This window comes from Nyctibius grandis, chromosome 7 (assembly GCF_013368605.1).
Source record: "Nyctibius grandis isolate bNycGra1 chromosome 7, bNycGra1.pri, whole genome shotgun sequence".
Lineage (NCBI taxonomy): Eukaryota > Metazoa > Chordata > Aves > Nyctibiiformes > Nyctibiidae > Nyctibius > Nyctibius grandis.
The window spans coordinates 41,005,049-41,025,559 of NC_090664.1; the positions used below are offsets into that span (position 1 = coordinate 41,005,049).

The 20,511-nt window shown below is 40.0% G+C and overlaps 1 protein-coding gene across 4 annotated transcripts in view; it reads left to right on the forward strand.

The window, feature by feature from the left end:
* The first annotated feature begins 7,723 nt into the window (after nt 1-7,723).
* The window catches only part of ACBD5 (acyl-CoA binding domain containing 5), a 31,553-nt gene continuing 18,765 nt past the window's right edge, over nt 7,724-20,511 (forward strand). For 2 of the 4 annotated variants that reach the window (XM_068405017.1, XM_068405020.1), the window contains exons 1-4: nt 7,793-8,156; nt 9,472-9,592; nt 11,091-11,163; nt 14,938-15,049. In XM_068405017.1, the coding sequence (XP_068261118.1) occupies nt 8,081-8,156; nt 9,472-9,592; nt 11,091-11,163; nt 14,938-15,049 (382 nt within the window). In that variant the 5' untranslated portion in view covers nt 7,793-8,080. Of the gene's footprint in view, nt 7,760-7,792; nt 8,157-9,471; nt 9,593-11,090; nt 11,164-14,937; nt 15,050-15,177; nt 15,211-20,511 lie in introns of those variants that run through there. The other 2 variants (XM_068405016.1, XM_068405018.1) reach the window with 2 other exon arrangements.

Consider the following 20,511-nt stretch of genomic DNA (forward strand, 5'->3'; position numbering starts at 1 on the left):
AGGGAGATCTAGTTATCTGCAGGTTCTAAATTTAGATCTTCTTAAATCAGCATGTACAGATTAATCACACCCAATAGTTTTAAATGAGCCAGCAAAGAGCATTATGGACTGTTAATATTCATTCTCAGTCAGTTTTCAAACATTGGAGAAGTTCCAGAGCACTGAAAGAAAGCAAAGGTTGTGCCAATATGGAAAGAAGATATATAGGTATTGTAGTCCTATCAATCAACTTAATATTGATGCCAAGTATATGACAGAATGACCGATAGGAGATTCCATTAAGAAAGAATTAAAGAAAGATAATTTAATTAATTCGAATCAATAGGAATGTATGGAGAAGTATACATATATTCTGGATAACTCAATATCCTTTTCTGTGAGAATACATGTTTGATAGATAAATGTAACTGTGTTGTAGAAATGTATTTATACTTCTATAAAATATCTGCATAAAATTTTGATTGAGAATCAACAATAAAATTTTAAAAAATAAATTATTATTGTAATAGAAAATCATTATGGTGCATATTAAAACAAAAAATGTCTGACAGACTTCAAATGTGGTCAGAAAGGGTGTACTGACCCTGATTCCTTGTTGTTTAGCTTATTTTGAATAACCTACAAGAAAACAATAAAATCACTGCTGATAAAATTTGCAGAGAGCACAGTGATTAGGAGAGCGACAGATAATTAAAAGAACAGAGGGACACGACAGAATATCTGATAAGCTAGTTGCAAAAACAGCATAACTGAATACAATCAAATATCGTTCCCCACTCTGAACAAAAGCTTTAAGAGTACACACGTATAACGTGGGTCCTCAGCTACAAGTAGGGTATGAGGACCCTGTGCTTTGAGGCCTTCATCCACCTCTACATCCAAAAGAGTCAATGAATTCTGGACATACGAATCAGAATATTGAGTTTGGAGAAGGCAATACCTCAGTCCCCTATTGCTTCTGACATCAATACAAGTATTACTGCATGTTAAAATATTGAAATATTAAGTATGTTAAAATATAGGAAAGACATGAGACTGAAAGAATGAATTCACTGGAGTGAAAGCATCAGTGAATTCAATTCTAATAGAAAGAAATCAAGACGTTGCTTGATTTTTATTTATGAGGATTCATAGGATTGTTGGAGAACTCTTCAGGAGGATAATAGCTCTCTAATCCAGCAAACAAAGCTACAGAAAGATTAAAAACTAGTAATAAAAGCTAGACAAATAGAAGAAATAGAGCATATTTTGTTGTTCTGTTTCTTTTGTATGGCAAATTTGTAGTGCTAACTTTTGATTTCAGGATGTTTTAAAGCTATCTATATGACACTGAAGACTTGGGCTCTTCAATGGGTACATCTTTGTTTAAAGACTTATAATGCCTTCCAAAACTGCCCTCTGCCCTCTACTAGATTACTCAGTGTGACAAACAACTCCAACGTAACTGTTGTCAGAGTGACGTGGCTGCCCAGCTCCCCGCTTAGTTTAAGGCTGCCTTTCTATCTTTATCATCTGCAGCAGAGTGACTCGACCTTTAAACACTTCTGTTTAGGTGCATTCAAAGAATTCTGTGGATTCAACGATCACTTTTATTTCATACAGCTCAATTGTCTCTGTTTCTTGGGGTTTTTTTTAGAAACCAACGGTAATTTATTTGAAAACTATTCAGCAGGTTCTTTGATTTTTATTTTTTCTATGTTTTGGGGAACAAGAACTGACAGTTGTCTTTCCTCCTTAACCTTTGTGGCATTTACAGAAGCTTTGATATTAAGCTTCTCCTGCTGCACATATGTTATAGTAATCAGAACATTTTAGTGCAAGGGAAAGTGAAAAAACACTTAAGACATTTTCCTAAATTTTCATCCATCCCCTTTATTCATCCAATAATTTTCTGCTTAAGAATTCTCAGCCTAAGAATGGCAAGAATGGCAAAACCCGGGAGGTTCTGATCTTGAGATGCTGTACATTGCTGTAGTTCACCCGTCTCCCTCACCTCAATGAAACGAACAGGCCTTATCACCCCAAAACTCTGAAGCAGAGATGACTCTTTTATTTCAGTTGAGCAGAAATGATCTAACAGTATAAACTCAAACAGTTCCTGAATGTCAAATTTCTTTCTCAATAAAGCTTCATAGATAACCTTCCTTGGATAATGTCCAGTACCAGACCCGACCTGAATACGAGAGTGAAAAAGCCGTGGTTTATAGCTGGAAAAAGTGTCTACCTGGCACTGACTTCTAAGGAAGTCTGTTTTTTCAGTAGGACTCGCACAGCAACAGAGCTGGGTGCTTATGGGGATTGTAATGAAGTGGTGGTCCTGTGCTGAGACAACCAATTAAACTCAGACTTAAATCCTTCTGAGAGCTTGTTTGTTGGAGGACTCACTCCAATAAAGCACCCGTGATCTGTTAGATTAGGTTGTTGAAACCCATTGACCAAAACCACAGTGATATATTTTCTTCTTGAATAAATATCCAAAATGATTGACATGAGCCTGAAAATGCTTGACTTCAGTTATCTTTGCCAGTTATATTCCAGGTTTTGCACACTGGTAAACATGTGTTATGAAAACATTTCCACAAAGTAATTTTTCAGATTGGCTAGAAAGAATAATAAACTTCCTTTGCCAGAATTTTAAAAGAACATGCATAAACTAAGGGTGTTTTGGTTTTTTTCCCTTCCAGATATTGAAAAAAAAAATCACAAGAGCTGTCTGGCTATAAATATGCCATTGCATAAGCACATTAATATGATACAGTCACAGTATTTTGTTTGCTCTTCCCAAGAGGCAAATTACACAAGGGTAGGCTTCTAAAACTTTAGCAGCAGTAGTTGTGAAGATAAGAAGCACAGATGTCAAAACAGAAATAATATACCAGACATAGTTAGATTTTTCAGAGTAAAATTCTACTCATTTGCATTATGAAAATGTGTAACACTGTAAATATCCCCAAATCTACCAAGTAACTCCAAATTTATATCTGTAAATGACAGCACAATTTGACCTCCAGATACTGTATTTTTTACTGAAGGGAAAAGAATAACTCTTTGTTAGGAGCTGTCTGCTGCTGTTGTTTATAATAAGTCACAGTTTGTCATTGCTGCAAGATGAAACTACAGACTTTTCAAAGCTCAGTTCATGGCTGTGTAAGGGAACAGGAGTTTTTAAATGTCCTTTCTAGAATATCACAGAATCACAGAATCACAGAATGTTAGGGATTGGAAGGGACCTCGAAAGATCATCTAGTCCAATCCCCCTGCCGGGGCAGGATTGCCTAGACCATATCACACAGGAACGCGTCCAGGCGGGTTTTGAATGTCTCCAGAGAAGGAGACTCCACAACCTCTCTGGGCAGCCTGTTCCAGTGTTCAGTCACCCTTACAGTAAAGAAGTTTTTCCTCAAATTTAAGTGGAACCTCCTGTGCTCCAGCTTGCACCCATTGCCCCTTGTCCTGTCAAGGGATGTCACTGAGAAGAGCCTGGCTCCATCCTCTTGACACTTGCCCTTTACATATTTATAAACATTAATGAGGTCACCCCTCAGTCTCCTCTTCTCTACGCTAAAGAGACCCAGCTCCCTCAGCCTCTCCTCATAAGGGAGATGTTCCACTCCCTTAATCATCTTCGTGGCTCTGCGAAATCTGAAAAATTCTCTTACAACTATCTGTTGGCTTTACAAGAATAATACCTTGAGGCAATAAGAAAAACTGAACTTTATTACAAATTTCATAAAAGAAATGAATAGTAAGCTTGGAGAAGAAAAGAGGGGCTTAAGACACAATATGGCACTGCATTATACTTGAGACCTGCAAAGATATAAACCTGTAAAAGGTTTTGACTTCATAAGTACTGTATAGTTCAATGCAAAGTCAAATGCTGCTAGATGCCTTTGGAAGTATGATCATATTTTGTTCTTCAAAGAGCATTTTATGAAACGGATCTAAGCTTATGCTTTTGTTACTGCATCCTCTTTTTTGAAATATGAGAGAAGTGGGGAGGCAGGGGGGAAATAAAAATGCAGCTCAAAATATTGGTTACTGAAAGACCTGAGATACGTGAATTGAATAGCTCAAAAGAGATTTGAAATGGGATATATTACCTTTAACGTCTTTGACAACATGGGGCCTAATCCTTAGGCAAAGCAGCTGCCGCTAATAATGGTTAAAAATAATTCCATTACTTAATCCCCAACTGTGAAATGAATTGCGATTTCTAGTTGAGTTATTAAGGGGTCTATCTGAACCTCACAAGGTAACTTCCATCCCCAAAAGCAATCTTGCTTGTGTCAAACTAGTCCTTTGTCCAAAGGGCTTTTCCAGAAGAGTGGGGATTGGTCTACATAGGTGGACCAACTTCAGCTGCTGTTTTTGCCATATTCGTGCTAGGCAAATAGTTCTCTTTCTCCGGAACTGTTGATTTGCACACAAATATCCTTCATGATTTCACTAAAAAGTCCTGTAAGTAAATGTCATTTGATAATTAGCCTTTCTACTGTAAACGATGTAGAAAACTACTCCTTCTGAAAAACTCTACCCTTCTTAGACAACATCTTTCCATTCTTCATCAACATGAGGATTTGACTTAGAAATTGTCATGCTAATTTAGTTCTTCATAATTATGACTATTAGGCTTTAAATAATTCATTCTCCCTCCCCGCTGGATTACATACTTCAAAAAGTAAGCTTTGCTAAAATTACATGCTCTTGGATCTGGTAGCTTACAGAACTTGCTCATAATGCATATGAGACTATGGTCTACTTTCTTAAGAACCATTTAAAAATATTTCTGTAAAATACACTGCTATGACTGAGACCCTTGGGGGAGCAATAGGCATAATTGGTTCCAGTTTCTGCTTTCACTTGCATAATTTAACTGACTCCTTTGTCCCTCAAGTAAAATGAAGGTGCTCTTCAAGCTGGACTGTGGTGTAGTTTGGCCCTGGAAGCAACTGCTCGAAAACTAAGGCAGACATGGGATACAAATGAGAACATGAAGGAATGGCGGCAGCTTACACACAGCACAAAATGAGGCCTGTAAGGTAGCTCAACACATCAGACTTTGACAGATTATCCTGTGCCATAACACCGCTGGACTCGATAACCATCCCTAATCCATCTGTGAAGGATAGGTCCAAGGTTACACTCAGGATCACACTGGTCTGCCTTTTCTCCAGATGTCCCCTAGGTGTACTCCTTCAGGGACTACAACAGCATGCTTTCATACAAGATTTTATGTGTCTCAACGTTGCCAGGAATGCCTCATCTTAGCAATTCACAGGCTCTCCATAAGCAGTTTGTGAAACATCAAGTGAAGAGAAGTGAGGACAGCAAAGCACTCAGACATATTAAGTGTCACACATTGCGCTCACTGCCAAATCACACTGCCTCTCCTCTCGCATCTCAATTGATGGGCATCACTGATCAGTCTTTCTATCACAGTTCCCAATGGTTAGCTTCTCATACATTGGATCAAAAAAAGAAAAAGAACTGGTCATACTTATGATTCCTTTGGAGACTGCTCTTGCAGAGCAATAGAAACACAGCCCAGTTCAACATATAGATTATAATTAGGTTTTACAAGCATGTGGTCATTCCCAATAGGTACTCAGCAGATGACCGAGAAACATCATATAATTTTGTTCCCTAAAGAATGGAGTCTAGATCCTCAGCTTGACATCAAGCTGCAGATCCATTTCTGGACATCTGCAGTAGATGAGAGGGTCTCCTTTATTACCTGTACTCCACATTTGGTTATTGTTAACCCTGCATGGAAGTCACTGCAATGAGAATGCAAAATGTATACACAGGGACAACAGCAATGCTAATTAGTATTATATATGAGCATTTAAATTAACTTGTTATTTGTGATATGTTCTCACAGGCTCACCAGTGCTCAATATTTGCCTCTCATTTACTATTTCATCATTGTCTCAGGGCATGATGGTACTGATTATTTTGGGTTACTTCAAGTGCCTCGTTTTGGATCTGCAGATGTCTCACTCACACATCTCCAGTGAAAAGAGGGAAGCTTCTGTTTCTGCGGACAACCATTAAATAGGTTGTCATCTGCATCTCTTTTAAAGCCTGCTTCCAGTGAAAGTCTGAGAACATTCATTATTAAAATGCAGACTGCATTTCTCTTAAATCAATTAAAATGGCAAACGTCATTATAGATTTTCTCAGGTAAATAGAATTTACACATCAGCTGGCCTCACAAGAGGCCCTTAATTTTTTTATTACTTTTTTTCCAATTAACTCCTTGCATGCTCAAAGAATCCATATTTATACAGAGACCCACTTATCTTCAAATGAACACTTCCCTTTGATCCGAGCTTCTGTCATTCCTACCTTCATGGATAAAAAAGATGATAGATCTTAGTACGTAGCTCACAAGAGCTTTAGACATCTAGTACTCGAAACAAAAAATTCAGAGAAATTCATACGTAACATTCAGGTGCGTGGAGCAGTGGTGTTCATAACACAGGTTCATCATTCGCCCAGTGCGGGAATCCTATTTGTACACCTCTGGAAGTGTCAGCTTCTCTCCAGCAAAGCTCTCCCCTGGCCAGCTGGCTGCTGACCTTGTGGAATGCACTAGCTCAGCAGAGCAAGGGCTGATCTGCTCTAATTCCCTCTCTCTGGAGCTTTTCTTTCCCACCAGAGGGCATATACTGTGAGCACACAACTACCTTCAGAGGAATTTAAAATATATATTGTGCACTAGATAAATGAACTGACTCGAATGCCAAGATTTTGTACTCGATTCTATTCAAAGGGGCTATTAATTCATCCTGTTACTCACTGGGTAAATTATTCCACTCGCTACAAAAGCAGTTGGTTTAGCATACTTTTGTTTGACTTCGTAGAGTGCTGGATGCGCAGCGCTTTTGAATAAGGCCATGCATTTATTTAGCTACTGAGCTAGCTGGTGGTACTGTAGTGGTATTCACCCTCATCTCGAATACCATGGAAATAGTTACTCCCTGGATTCCAGGCTTTTAGAATCTCATGCATAAAATTTTAACGTAAATAGAAGTCACTAAAGCTGTTACAAAAATATGTGGCTACAGTGGTAATTTAGGTGAATTATGTGGAACTAGGTGTGGGTAGGAGGATAGCTGTGAGGAGGGGAGGAAGCAGCAAAGCAGACTGCCAGGGTGGTGAGGGATCTCCTGAGGATAACCGAGGTCCATAAAATGGGTGGAATATGGCATGTTTTGAAATGTTCATTATCGTGTAATTGTAGCTATACAAGCAGGGAAGAGAAAGGGCAGGAAGAGGAGGGAAGCAGAGAAAAAGAAACAAGAAAAAAAACTGAAAAAAATAAAGGCGAAAGTGTTTCCTCAGTCCAAACGGGAGACACTCCCCGGGATCAGACTTCAACGGCTTCCCGGGCCCCAGGACTGAACCCGCCATCACCCAGAGCAGCTCTGGGAAGGCCCTGGGGACAGGCTGGGCCAGGGGCTTCTCCTCGGCCTCATCCTAGCCGCTGGGGCCAGCGGGCCGCCTCCGCGCAGCCTTCGCCCTTCGCTCCGAGGGGCTGCCAGAGGGGAAGCGGCCTGCGATGGTGGCGGGAGGAAGAGGCGCTGAAGCGGGACGGGCGGCTGGGACACCTGTGTGGGGCCCGGCCGTGCGGCGGGGGGCGGCCGAGGGGCGCGGCGGGCGGACTACGCTTCCCGGCGGGCCGCTGGCGGCCTCGGGGCGGGGCGAGGGCGCCGCTGGGGGAATCATAACATGGGCGTCTGAAGCGTAGGGGACGGTAGGGGTGGGTTGTAGGTTGGGCTGGGGGTGTTGTGGGTCGTGTTCGGCTTGTGGGGTGACGCCGGTCCGAGGTGCTGGGCGGCTTGTGTCCAGCCCTGCCGGAGGCGGAGGGCTGGGGGATCGGGGCGGGGGCCGGGCACCCCGCCCCGCTGTCGCCGGGGGGTGGCTGCTTCTGGCTCGGCGCCTCTCAGCCTCTCTCCCGTGCAGTCGGTTGCAGGCGCCGCTACGAGGGAGGCTGAGCTGAGCCCGCCCCGCCCCGCCGGACGCGGCCTGGCGGCCGAGCAAGAGGCGGAGGGCGGTAAGGGGACGGGACGGGGACATGGCGGAGACCGGCTCCGTGCACGTCACCAGGTTCGAGGCGGCCGTGAAGGTGATCCAGAGCCTGCCCAAGAATGGTAAGTGCGGCCTGGGGGATGAGTCCGGTGCCATCGGCGCGGGGCCTGGCCGCCCGGCTGGCACCTGCGAGGCAGGTAGGGCCCGGAGGGCGGGGGAAGGAGAGGCCCCTTTCGTGCCGGCGGCCTCTTTCTCCGGGGCAAGCGGTCCCCGGGCAGGGGCGGCGGCGCGGCCCGCCGGGTGGCTCAGGCTGGGGCAGCAGGGCCGCCCTCGCTCAGCTGCCCCGGGCCGGGCGCCCATCAGCAGGCGGCGGCTGGAGAACAGCTTGGAAACCTCCGTCTTAGTGCTGCCTTCCACCTCTCCTGAAGTTCCCCCCGGTTCGGGGGCTTCCGAGCCCGCGACAGAAGTTCCTCAGTCGGGCGCCTGGACGAGGGGCCTGGCAGCTCCCCGCGGCGCGGTGCGGGGAACGCCGGGGAAGGGCCTCTGCCTCTCTGAAATTCTGAAGTTGGTTTGACGGCTTCGGAGCTGTATCATGAGTTCCCTCTGCTGAAAGAGTTTACAGAATGGAAAAGCAGAAAAATCAGAATGTATCTTTTTGATAAGAGTATTAAAAAAAAAGTTGGTTATTATATACATCATTAATTCTGGTGTAAGTAAAACTGGGTTTGTTGAGATACTAAGATAAAGGTCACGATAAACTTCTAGTGATTAGACTTGAACCTCAAAGTACTTGTTTTAATCAATTGGTTATGAATCTTCCCTGCCAGCTGTTACAGTTTTGTTTTTACATTTTCTACCTCTACAAAAGTGTGTTCCACAAAGGAAGAAGAGAAAAAAAACCCAGGAGATACAGTGAAACTGTTGCTGAAATTGCTGTCAAATACCCAAAGTAAACAAAAACACTGCAGAAGGCTGTGTTTTTGGGTTTGTTGTGTTTGATTTGTTTTTGTTTTTTTTTTAAGTTCTGAAGTTTTTCAGTAGGTTACTGTTGTAACACTAAAGTGATTTGCAAGATACTTTGTTCACTGGGAGGTAAACCTGCCCCTTTAAACTGAGCGAAAGGACACTTGCTTTATGTTACTTATTACTTTTTTTTTTTTTTTTTTTAATTCTAATTGTGGAGTCTGACCTTAGGAGTAGTAGAGGTTATAGTCCCTTAAACTTGGTCTGAAACTTGCTGTTTGTAAAGTAAATATTGTCAGTGGTGCTGATTCATGGTAGATAAAGTGAAGATGTTCTCCATGGACTTAAGTTGTACTGCTGTGAATCAGGCTGTAACAAACTGCAGGCTATTTTCTCACAGAAATACTAAGCTTGTAAAATACTTGTAAATATTCCTGACTACAATTTAATTGTGTTTTAAAATGCTTTCACTAGGTTCATTCCAGCCAACGAATGAAATGATGCTCAAGTTCTATAGTTTTTATAAACAAGCAACCCAAGGACCCTGTAACATTCCACGACCTGGATTTTGGGATCCAATTGGTAGATATAAATGGTAACTTTTCATGAGTTGTTGTTTTGTTTGGGGTTTTTTTTAATGCTTGGAGTGGAGGTATTTTGAAGAGTGGCACTTGGAGAAAGAGTTTAGTGAGTTTATTTCTCTCTTAAAAGAATATTCACAACCTTTGATGCTTGAATTTGTTTTCTGTCTTGAGTTCCAGCTTTCTAGCTCAGATAATTTACAGCTTCTCAGAGTTGCAGGTGAAAACATTCCCTCAGGTTCTGCAGGTGGGCAGGTTTTTCTTGGGCAAGCACCATCATGGTGCCACTGCAGTGTTTATCCCATGTTGTAGAACGAAATTGTAGGTGCTCTGCAGAATGAGTGATGTTGATGAGTGTCTAGAATTCTTCCTTCTCAAATTTTCATGTATGATGTGAGTCTGAAGTAAATAAGTGCTCACTGACAGCCATTGATACAACTTCAAGTTCTTGGGGAGAGGTCTGGCTTATGTGTCTTTCTGCTTTCTCTGCTCAGTGGCAGGGCTTCCCGCTGTCTGCATTTTCCTTGCGCTCGGAAGACTTCTGATTCACCGAATTGCTAATGCTAAGCTCTGTTTGAAAAGCCATGTGAATGCTTTTCTTATTATATTTTAATAATGATTTCAGAAGAACAAGTATTATTGCTGTCTTAATGGTCATAGTCTTCTTGGGATCTGTGAAATGATTGCTTTGACTTTTTTTTTTCCACTCCTTCCTTTCTCCCCAGTCTCCCCAAGTCAGGGTGACTAGGGCAGTAAGCTTCCACCCACCTGGTTGGTTGTAGCTGAAATGCGAGCCGCCAGCCTTGGGCTTTTGCTGTAAGTGGGACAAATACTCTGGCAAGAGGAGGGGGCTTATCAAATCGAGTGCAAGACTGAGTAAGGAATGTTTTATTCCAGTCTGTGTTCTGACAGATTCCTTGTGCAGTACTGATGAATTTGATTGGAGTTTTCTGTTGTGCAGAGATGGAGAGGAGGACATTATTTTTTTTTGGGTCATTAGTAGCTGCTGTGGTAACTGGGGGTGACAGTTAAACTATTTGCGTACTAGACTGATGTCTTTCCCGAGTTGCTAAACTTGAAAAGGACAGATTTTTCTTGTAGCCTGTTCTAACTTGCTGACAACTGTTTGTACGTGCTGGCTGAAGTGTCTGTTCTTGCTCTTTTTCTGTAGTGGAGGGTCTTAAAAAAAATTAACGTAATTAAAAGGGAAATGTGTGTGTCTCATATCTGGGCTTGTTAACAATTTACTGGGTATAAAGTCATAGCTGGTCAGTGAGGAACTCTTCAGTCCCCAGGCTGTTCAGTTTGTTGCTTCTTTGTTGATATAATTTGCTAGGACAATCACATAGTAGTATATATTTGGACTTAAAAAAAAAGTTGTGAATTGTTGTTGCATTTTATTTGTATTAGAGAAACTTTGGGCATTGCATAAGTGACTTACTTAAGGCCAGGCTGAAAAAAAATCCAGTGGGCCCTGAAGATACTGAAGATGTATGTGACTTTCTTTCCTAGGGATGCTTGGAGTGCCTTGGGAGACATGTCCAAAGAAGAAGCCATGATAGCCTATGTTGAAGAAATGAAAAAGGTAAGTTTACTGATGAGTGGAAGGGATCTTCTAGAACAAATGTTCCAGAAATAAATTAGGGAACATGAGGAGGTTCTTGCCAAAGCAGTAGAATTTGGGTTCTTTTCGGAGAAAGGTGAGAGCACTAGCTGATAGGAAGCTTAAATGACAGAGCTAAAGTATTGTATTGAAATCAGGTATGTATGTAAAGTATTGAAATCATGGTAAAGGGGGCAGTGGGGAAAACAGTGGAACTTAAAGTACAACAAAAGAAAAACTGATTGACTGCAAACTGCCTCAGTTCTCAGAGTTGAGAGAGGTAAGTGACCCTTATCTTCTAAAGGAAAAAAAAAAAAACACCAAACCTTTCAGAAGGACTTCAGGAGCAAGAGTCTCACTCTCATGACTGGAGATGTGAGTATAATCGAATATGTAAACTTAATCTTTGATGTTTTTTCAATAAGAACTCGTCAACCCGAATCTTCTGTACTTGTCATGAAAATATTCCTTGTATGTTTTCAATATACAGTTGTTGCAGTCAGACAGTTAGAATTGAGTAATTTGGTCTGTATTTTGGAATAGAAGTGTGACTTGTAAACAGTCATAGTTAATATATTAAGCAGGAATTGCAGCATTAATTCTGAATGTTTACTTTAACTAAAGTTTCTTGTCTTTTATTAACTAACCCTTTTCACTGCAGTCTTTTCACTGAAGCTCTTCTAGGTGGTCTTTCCAGTTTAAAGATTACTTACTGTCAATCCGGATAAAAGTATAATTGTAATCTATTATTATAATGAGGTTAGCATCAAGGAGAGAAAATGTTAAGTTCTACTCTGAATATACTTGCTTTTCTCATAGGCCACTATCTTGACATTGAACTCTTAACATGTTTAATGATTGATACAAATAATTTTTTACTAGGCAAGGAGCTGGAGTCTGATTACTGTTCTCTTTCCTGTCTGTAATTTTGGTAATTAGTTCCTGCTGGTATTACTGTAGCTGCTTTAAAATGAAAAATAAACAACTCCAGAAAACACGGAAAGCCAAATATTATTCATTTGGTCAAAAATCCCGCTGAATTTTAATAATTCCTTTTGAATGCGTGCCACAAGATTTAATGCTTCATTTCAAATCTTGGAATCAAAATGTGTTAATACTTCAATAGAGTACTTTATTTTTTTTCAGTGTAGTAATTGGTTTGGTCAGGACACTAAAACTAAGTGAAACTGCAATGTTTGTTCTAAGAAAACCCTAGTAAGCCTCCTGTGAGGAATTCTACTTACTTGACCCTAATGAAGCACAAATATTCTCCCTCTGTACAGATTACATGTAGGGATTGGAGAGCAAATGACTTACAGATTACATGTAGGGATTGGAGAGCAAATGACTTCTTGCCTCTTTCAGCTTTGAAACTGAGGGATCTGTTTACCCTGCTTTGGTGCTGTTTCAGCTCTCGCATTTAAAATACTAGCTTCAGCTTTTCCAACCTGATTGATTCTACTTGAAATGTCAATGGAAGTGCATTTCAAATGGATCCACTGGGTTGTTCTATCAGCACATACTGCACTAATCCTTGTGGTGTTACTGTGGGCATTCTGCTGTTGCTGCATAGGTATCCATGTCTAAGGGGCCAAAAACCCACTTGTATAGTGGTATTGCAGGACTGTGTTTTAAGGATGTGTAATCTTGTCATATTCCCCCGCTGCCCCTAGCAATGTCTCTAGCATTTGCACATTGTGTTTGGGCTATACGTGCATCAGATGACCCTATCACAAGCTACTTGTATTGTAAACTTGTTTGGTGGTTTTTTTTCCCCTTCACGTGGTACCCTTGAAAATGGCAGCTGTTGAGGGATATGTCTGGGTGAGGTTTTGAGGTGCTGGTGACCAAACATGTCTTAGTCTTAGCTAAGACGAATCTGAGCTCAGGAGCATTTTGGTTAAGGTTAACTTATCTTCCAGGTAGCATTTCTGAAATTTTATATTGCAGTGCTGTTTGAACTAATTTATTTACACTTCAGATACATTGTTTTGTTATGTATTAGAAATAGGTGAAATCTTAGCATAAAGAAGTGTTAACACTATGTGGTGTTTCTAATTTAAAACAAGAGTCTTCATATATGAATTGTCTGACATCCAAAGAAAACAGTAATTCAGGATACATAATAACTTATTTTGCACTTTCAAATTTTTAGATTGCATATTGTACCTAGTGGCTATATAAGTAGGCAGTTGATTTTGTTAGTGGAAATATTTGCTCTTTTCTTGCTCACCTAAAAGCTAGCAATGACAAAACTCTTACTTTAACATAAACTGTGTGGTGAGATTCTAAGAATTGCTCCAAGTTGCAGAGAGTATATTGAGGTCTGTTTAGAATAGATGAAGAGGAGTTATGTGCAGACATGATAGAAATGCACGTATGAAACAGTTTACAGTGCAGACTATAGAAGTACATACCTGGCAAGTACAAGTGTTATTCTAGAATACGTTTCTCGTTTCTCTCAATACTATTGAAGTTTAAAAAAAAAAAAAAAAAAAAATCACAAAATTGTCCTGTTTCTGGTTTGTATCCAGCTCTGTATCTGAGCACTGAACATTTCTCTCTGACAAGTATGGAATGAATTACATGCACTGAATAGATCAGAGAAGTGGCAATGAAGCTGCAGTTTGATAGGATCCTTGTCTCTTGGTATCTTTGATTGGTTTGTAAGTGTTGACTTGTTACCTGCTATCCTGCCTGGAGCTCCTGCTTTGTGAAATAATACTGTAGCTTTTGCTTCTACTACTTAGTGACGTGCTTGGCGCTTTTGAGCTGCGTGTTCTGTGGCAACTTGTATCTCCATCTGTTGCTCTCTTGGTGCTCTTCTGGAGGAGATGGTGTACTGTAGTTGTTAATTTGCTTTTACCTGAGTCTTTTTCTATAGCTACTGCCCCTTTTAAAAAATAATAATAAAAAAGGTAGAGGATGATAGAGGAGCAAAGCTATCAGCAAAAAGCTTGGTTAAAAGGACTTAAACTAGAATGGGACAATAATATTGTATACTTTTAAAATAATATTCAATTAATGAATCTCTTCTGTTTAATCTATTTTAGATTTAAGATTTTAAGACTTTGCATTCCTATCAAATGATCAAAGGTGTTGGTTTTGTAATTTAAAATGAAGAAATTTTTATCAAAGGAAGAGCTCCAAATTACTTCAAGAGCAGAATTTGGTTCTAGTTTGCTCTGCTAAGTATGTCTTTGCACTCTCCCAATTTTGCAGTATTCTGTCCAATTTGTTGTTTGGGTTTAGATGGACCCAGTAGGGCACTTTTGATCTGCTCCTTATATTTCATTGAAGATGGCAGGGTTTGACAAATATGAAAAATCCTTTAAGAAAAAAGCCTTTCAGTTTAATTTTCTCTGTGGGAAAACTTGTCTATAAAATAAATTTCATCAGATAACAGCAGCCTGTTGAACTTTGAGTTGGTTTAGTTTGAAATTGCTGAAATAATGGATTTCAAAATCTACTAATACTGCACAGAGGCAGTCCTTTAGTGGTGGCACATGCGTTAGCTCTCCCGTCTTCTCTTCACCTATAAAAGGTTAATACAGCTAGTTAAGAGTCTTGTTTGCTAAATTGTTTGTTGTTTTCATTTAATAAAAAAAATTAATTAAAAAAATCGGAATAATGTGTTAAGTCACTTAGTGAAATGTTACCAAGTTTTACAATGACTAGCAGTTTCTAAAATTAGTTGAAATGAATTAATCATTGAAATGCTGTTTCATAAGATGTTCATATTTTGGACTTGTGCAGATTCTTGAGAGTATGCCAGTGACGGACAAAGTTGAAGAATTACTACAAGTAATAGGCCCGTTCTATGAAATAGTAGAAGATAAAAAGCCCAGAGGATCTGGCCTAACCTCAGGTTCGGACAAATGACTTCCTTTGTACTACTAATAATCACAACTCCAGATTTTTTGGGGCTTGTTTTCTATAAATGATTTTTAAAGCTAAACGTTGCATCTTTCTGTTCATTCCCTTACCATATGGCAGTTCGAATGGAGAAAGTCTCTAGGTACTTGGAAGGTAGGAATACTAAATTACGTGTAAGTCCATCTTTTCCATTGTTGTGGTGCTGTAGTAACTTCCTGCTAACACTTGTGACTTCTGGGCTTGCCACCTCATTAGGCTGGATTTTGCTTTATTTTGCTTTTGAGGTACAAAACAAAGACTCAGGAAGCTGCACTTCCTGAAAGGAGTCCCTTCCTGAAAAAAGGAAAATATTTAAAACAGACAAACAACTCCAACCAAATCTAGTTTCTGCCTTTCCATTAATAAAAGGAACAACTATTTGAAATGTGTACTGCTACATCCTGATGTAGTTGTGGATTATCAAACTGCATGCAGAGCTGGTAATCCAGCTCTGTCATCTGATCTAAAATAAAAAAAAAATAAAAATCTACAATCAAAATCCATGCTTTTTGATCATGGTTTCTCTAATACATACAGCAGAATCTAAGATGGGTTTGTGAAACTTTCATGTTAAGTTTTCTGAGGCTCAAGTTCATGAAGGGAATATCTATTTCAACATTTTAAATCTCTGACAAGTGGCAAACCTAGTGGTGACATAGCTGCATAAAAATCAGTGTGGTGATTTTTATTTAGCAATACCATTGTGAGAATGTTTTGATAATAATAGTTATTATGTTACAGGTAATGTGTTCATAAGTTTGTAGTATAAGGCTTACAGTTGTTTAAATCTGGCTTTAAGTTACAGTTAAGTTTTGCCATGTTGCATTTCAATTTTTGAAACGGTTTTAAAAAACCAAACCATTGCACAAATTAATAGGTTTAATGTATTTAAAGAGTAGGAGTCAGCTGGTAAAGTTGCCTTTTGTGTGTGGCTTTTTTTCTCCCCACATTAAAGGAACATAGTTTTGATTTTAGTTTTGGTATCAAGTCTCAGAGAAACAGAAATAGTTTTTAATTGTTTTTGAGGAAGGGTAATGGTAGAAATTTTTAAATGACCATTTTGAAAGCTTCATGTCTGAGATTTAATGAGCTTGCTTGACAGCTGGATTGACGGGCAAGATTGTAAGAGTATCAGTAGATTCAGGTCAGTGATCTGTGTAATAAGGATTTAATTGGCCTTGGTGTCTATGGCACAGTGCCAAAAGCCACTTCTTAAGAGTGACTTATCTAGGCAAACAGAGACTCATGGAAGTTAAACCATACATGTTTCAATAACAAATTTAGCATACTTTTTCTTTAAAGAGGCTGTTTAAACATAAGGCAGTGTAAGTAAAAAGGAATAGCAAATTTCGGCTTTTTCTTGTTCTGTCAGTGTTGCAATAAATTTGGTGATATGTTGTCATTCATATGGTTTAAAGCTGCAACATGTAGTTACGCCACAATGAATTAAGACAGGATTTTCACAAAGTCCATTGTATGTTATAACTTTACCATTGCATTTAAGACTTTGAAACCCTTTCTTCAGTGCTCTTGCCACTTCCCCAATTAAAAGTGGAGCTGGAAATAATTCTTATTGTTTGCAGTACAGGTCTCAAAATATTTCACAGAAGTATGAAAGCATGAGTACCTTCAGTCTTCCAGATGCATGCTAAAGAATAGAACCAGCCTGCCCAAGTCTGTATTTGAGATGGTGTAGACACTGGTGACAATACTGTTAAAAATTGACACATGATTATGTTTTGATTGTGTTAGTTCCTCCAGTCCTGTTTCTTCCCCTGCACCCAAGCCCCTACTCTCTGTACCTTCTGTTGTGGAAGGTGTTTTTTCATGGGCCGGCAATTGGTGTGTTCTGGAAACTGGGACCCTTCTCTTGAGTGTCTGTCTTTGTACTGTACTCCCCCCATCTTCTGGCCCATTCTGTTTTGAGTTTGCCTTCCACTCTTCTTCCATCAGATTTTAATCTGTATGAAGATCATTATCTAATTGTTTAAGGATTGCATGCAACTTCCTTAAAATCAACACTGTCCTTGAATTAGTCGAACAGATTGTCTGGATAAACTTCCAGCGTACATCAGCTGTGGCTGGTGTATCGTCACTAGCAGATTGGCGTCAACAGAAAAGTGTAGCCTTTTAGAATTGAATTTCTGGTCCTTGTGGTTTCATTGAAAATGTTAAACACAAACCATTGAAATACTGTCTTCCTGAATCAATAGAGCCTGTGTCTGTCCTTAATAAAGAACACTGAAGCCTGGCATGCCAGCATTAAAATGACTTGAAACATCTACTAGACAACTGGGACAAACTTGCTGGATCCATGGGTTACAAATGGGTTACGCATCCAGACTTGGATATGTTGGTAAAGAAAGGAAAACAGAGAATTCCTTCCAACAGGCTGAGTAAATCTGATGAGTATTTCAAAAGCATGTAACCTGGGTGGTGTTTTGAAAGCTCATCCTGCAGCTGTGTGAGAAGCTTAGGTTCTCTGGAAAGTTCAGTTAGTAGTCTCCTTCTGGCAGGTATGAAGTAATTCTTTACAGAAAAAATTATTGACAAATTATTTTCAGGTACATAAAATACTAGACCTCAAAGAAGAAAGTGGGCTCTTAGCCATCATAATGCTGCAGAAGAGAACAGGTAACTGTTGCAGTATTACAGAAGGACCCTTTTGTTTGCAGCCACTGGAAGAGTAGTGGGAAGACTGTCGGGTAAGGTGGGAGGGTGTGCTTTAGAAGAGCAACCTTTTAACTTTTTGTACTTGCTGATAAATGCACAAGAAATCTGATGTCTAAGCCAATGCTAAAAAGACAAAGAAGCTTCAAAATACCATTGCTCAGTGAATTTGAAATTTTCAGAATGGGCATTCAAGCTTTCTTCTTATGTTATACCTGAAGAAGCCAAAGGTGGGCTAGAATTGGCACTCTACTCATCTGATACTGGGTGAAAAATATGAGTTTCAGAGCCAAGTCATCCTTCTGAGTGTTTCCTTGAGAATGTTTGGGGATGTTTTCTTTTTTCTGAATGTGAGTAAATCCAAAGTGGGGCAAGAAAATCCCTACCTGACAGGCCTGCACTAAATTATCTCAACAACTAAGCAAAGTATCTGGAAATTTTTCCCAAGTTCTTCAGTAGAAGTACTCTTTCTGCTTTGTGACAAGGCATTTAATCTGTTTTAAAATCCTACTAAATAAAGATGACCATTCACCTTTATGCTGAGTAGTAGTACTCTTTGTAAGCCTTTGTGAAGACTAAATGTTGCCTCCGGTAATGACAAGTTATGCACTGCAGAGGACGTGGAAAGTTTCGGCATTATAATACTCTAATGAGTGTTTCTCTGCTGAAAATGTTGCTCCTAGCTGTATTGAAGCTGCACCAGGTGAAGCCCTATTGAAGCAAGGTGACTCCTATTGCTGCATATGCTGGCTTTGAGCAGTGCTGATGCAGTATAACATGTTTAAACATGCTAGGAGCCCATACAGGGCACTGCTTCAGTACCAGCTTGTGTGAATGGCTGAAGCTGGCCTGGCTCACAGGGGGATATGGCTATTTAACAATTTGCTGAGTGTTTTCCTGTATTGGATATGGGAGCTAGGTTTAAAAGACGATACTCACTGAGGTCTGTGTGCTTTTAGAAGAAGCAAATGCATGTAAACACTTCTATTTCAAAGGCAGTAGTTAGTACAGACATAGGTAAGCTTGGAGGGGAGGATTGCACTTGGAAAAAAGTGAGTCTGTTCTTAATTATTACTTTCCAGGGAGAAACACTTATTCTTGCTCTTAAAATGCAATATAGTTTCCAGCTGTGCTTTTGTAGATTGCATATGATTAGTTTCTCTTTTCAAATAGTTTTATTTTCGTAAAGAATCTTCTCATGTTGTTTCCAACGTCTTTGCTTTATAATGAAGCAGTTGGTGGCACACTTTTCGTGCTTGTGTGGGGGCCTCTTCTGTGAAACACCCTCTGTTCGCTTTATAAGCTCCCTTTTTCATTTCTATTTGACTTCAGATATACTTGCTAAACTGATTTCCTTCCTTCTCCCTCCTCTTTTCCTCACTAGGATTTTTAAGGAACACAATGGCTGTGAATCTTCTTAATGCTTTGTAAGAAGGGGAAAAAAGACCTAAAAATCCCTGTTACTTTGAAATTTCTGTGCTTTAGTAGGATATGTTGAATGGGTGGCAGCACCACAGCTAGGAGGTGCCTTAAGGCAGGGCAAGTATGGGGCGGGAGGAGCTGATGGGTGGGTGAGAGAGGTTTTTAAAATTCCATCCTTTAAACTTTTTCTCCTCTTCTAGTTTCCAATGATAGCCTAACAGCTATAATCAAGGTTACAGATTATATTCAGGGAAGCTAGTGTGAAACTTACTACACAAATATTTTTGTTAATATCTCAGTAGTTTAATAGCTTACCTTCAGAAGCATCTAGAACATTCTCTGCGTTTGCTCCAGGATGAGGTTATTATAGGATTAAGAGCTGGGCCAGCAAGTGTCAAAGGCAGTAGAGAGTCTCAATGAGATGTGGATCAGTTTCTCAACAAGCTGTGGCTTGTCCTGTTGCAATATATACTTGCTTCAGGCTTTCCAGCTCAAATCTGAGCCTACTTTGTGATTTGACTTCAAACTGATGGTTTTATGCCAGTGCTGTCTAACAGTGTTGGAAATTAGGGCAGAGCATCAGTATAGCTCAAGCCTGAGGATATCAACAGTTCCTCTCTCATACAGAGTAGTAGAGAATATATCACCACAGGGTGAGCAGCAGAGTATCCAAATGTGAAAAAAGAATAAAAATTGTTTCTTTCAAAGTGGAGGGAGCTAAGCGAGGCTTTCTTCCATGAAAACAGAAGTCCATCTGTATTCTGTTTCATGCTGGATTGAGTCAACATGAAACAGTTTTTGTGCATAATTGGTCATTGGACCTGGATTTTTTTTCCCTCTAGCCAGACAACAGTTCCCTGCAAAAGGAAAAATAAGTTGTCAAAAGCACTTCAGGTTTTGAGAATCTAGCAGATGTACCCACTTGCTATAAAATGTTGGTGTCTTAGTTTTAGAGGTGTCACTTGTAGTTAAGATCTTGTGACGAGAGAACTGAAATGCAGATTTCTCACAGCTCTGTTCTACAAAGACAAGATACAAAGAAGAGTAGTAGACAGAGGTATGGGAGGCTGGGGAAGAACAGGTGTAGGCAGTTGTATCTTTATTGCTCTCAGTGAAGTGCCCAGTGGGCATGGGCTGATGTTTCATGCATAACTTTGTTATAGCAACAATAATTACTTTAATCATAGCCTCCAAGATGTATGGAAAACCATCTGTTACTGTGAGGCTGTGTTTAATATGGGCATTGTAAAAGGCTGTTCAACTGGTAGGCTTGGAGTAGGTGGCAGGTAAATATCTTGTTTGTTTTTTTTTTCTTGTACAGGG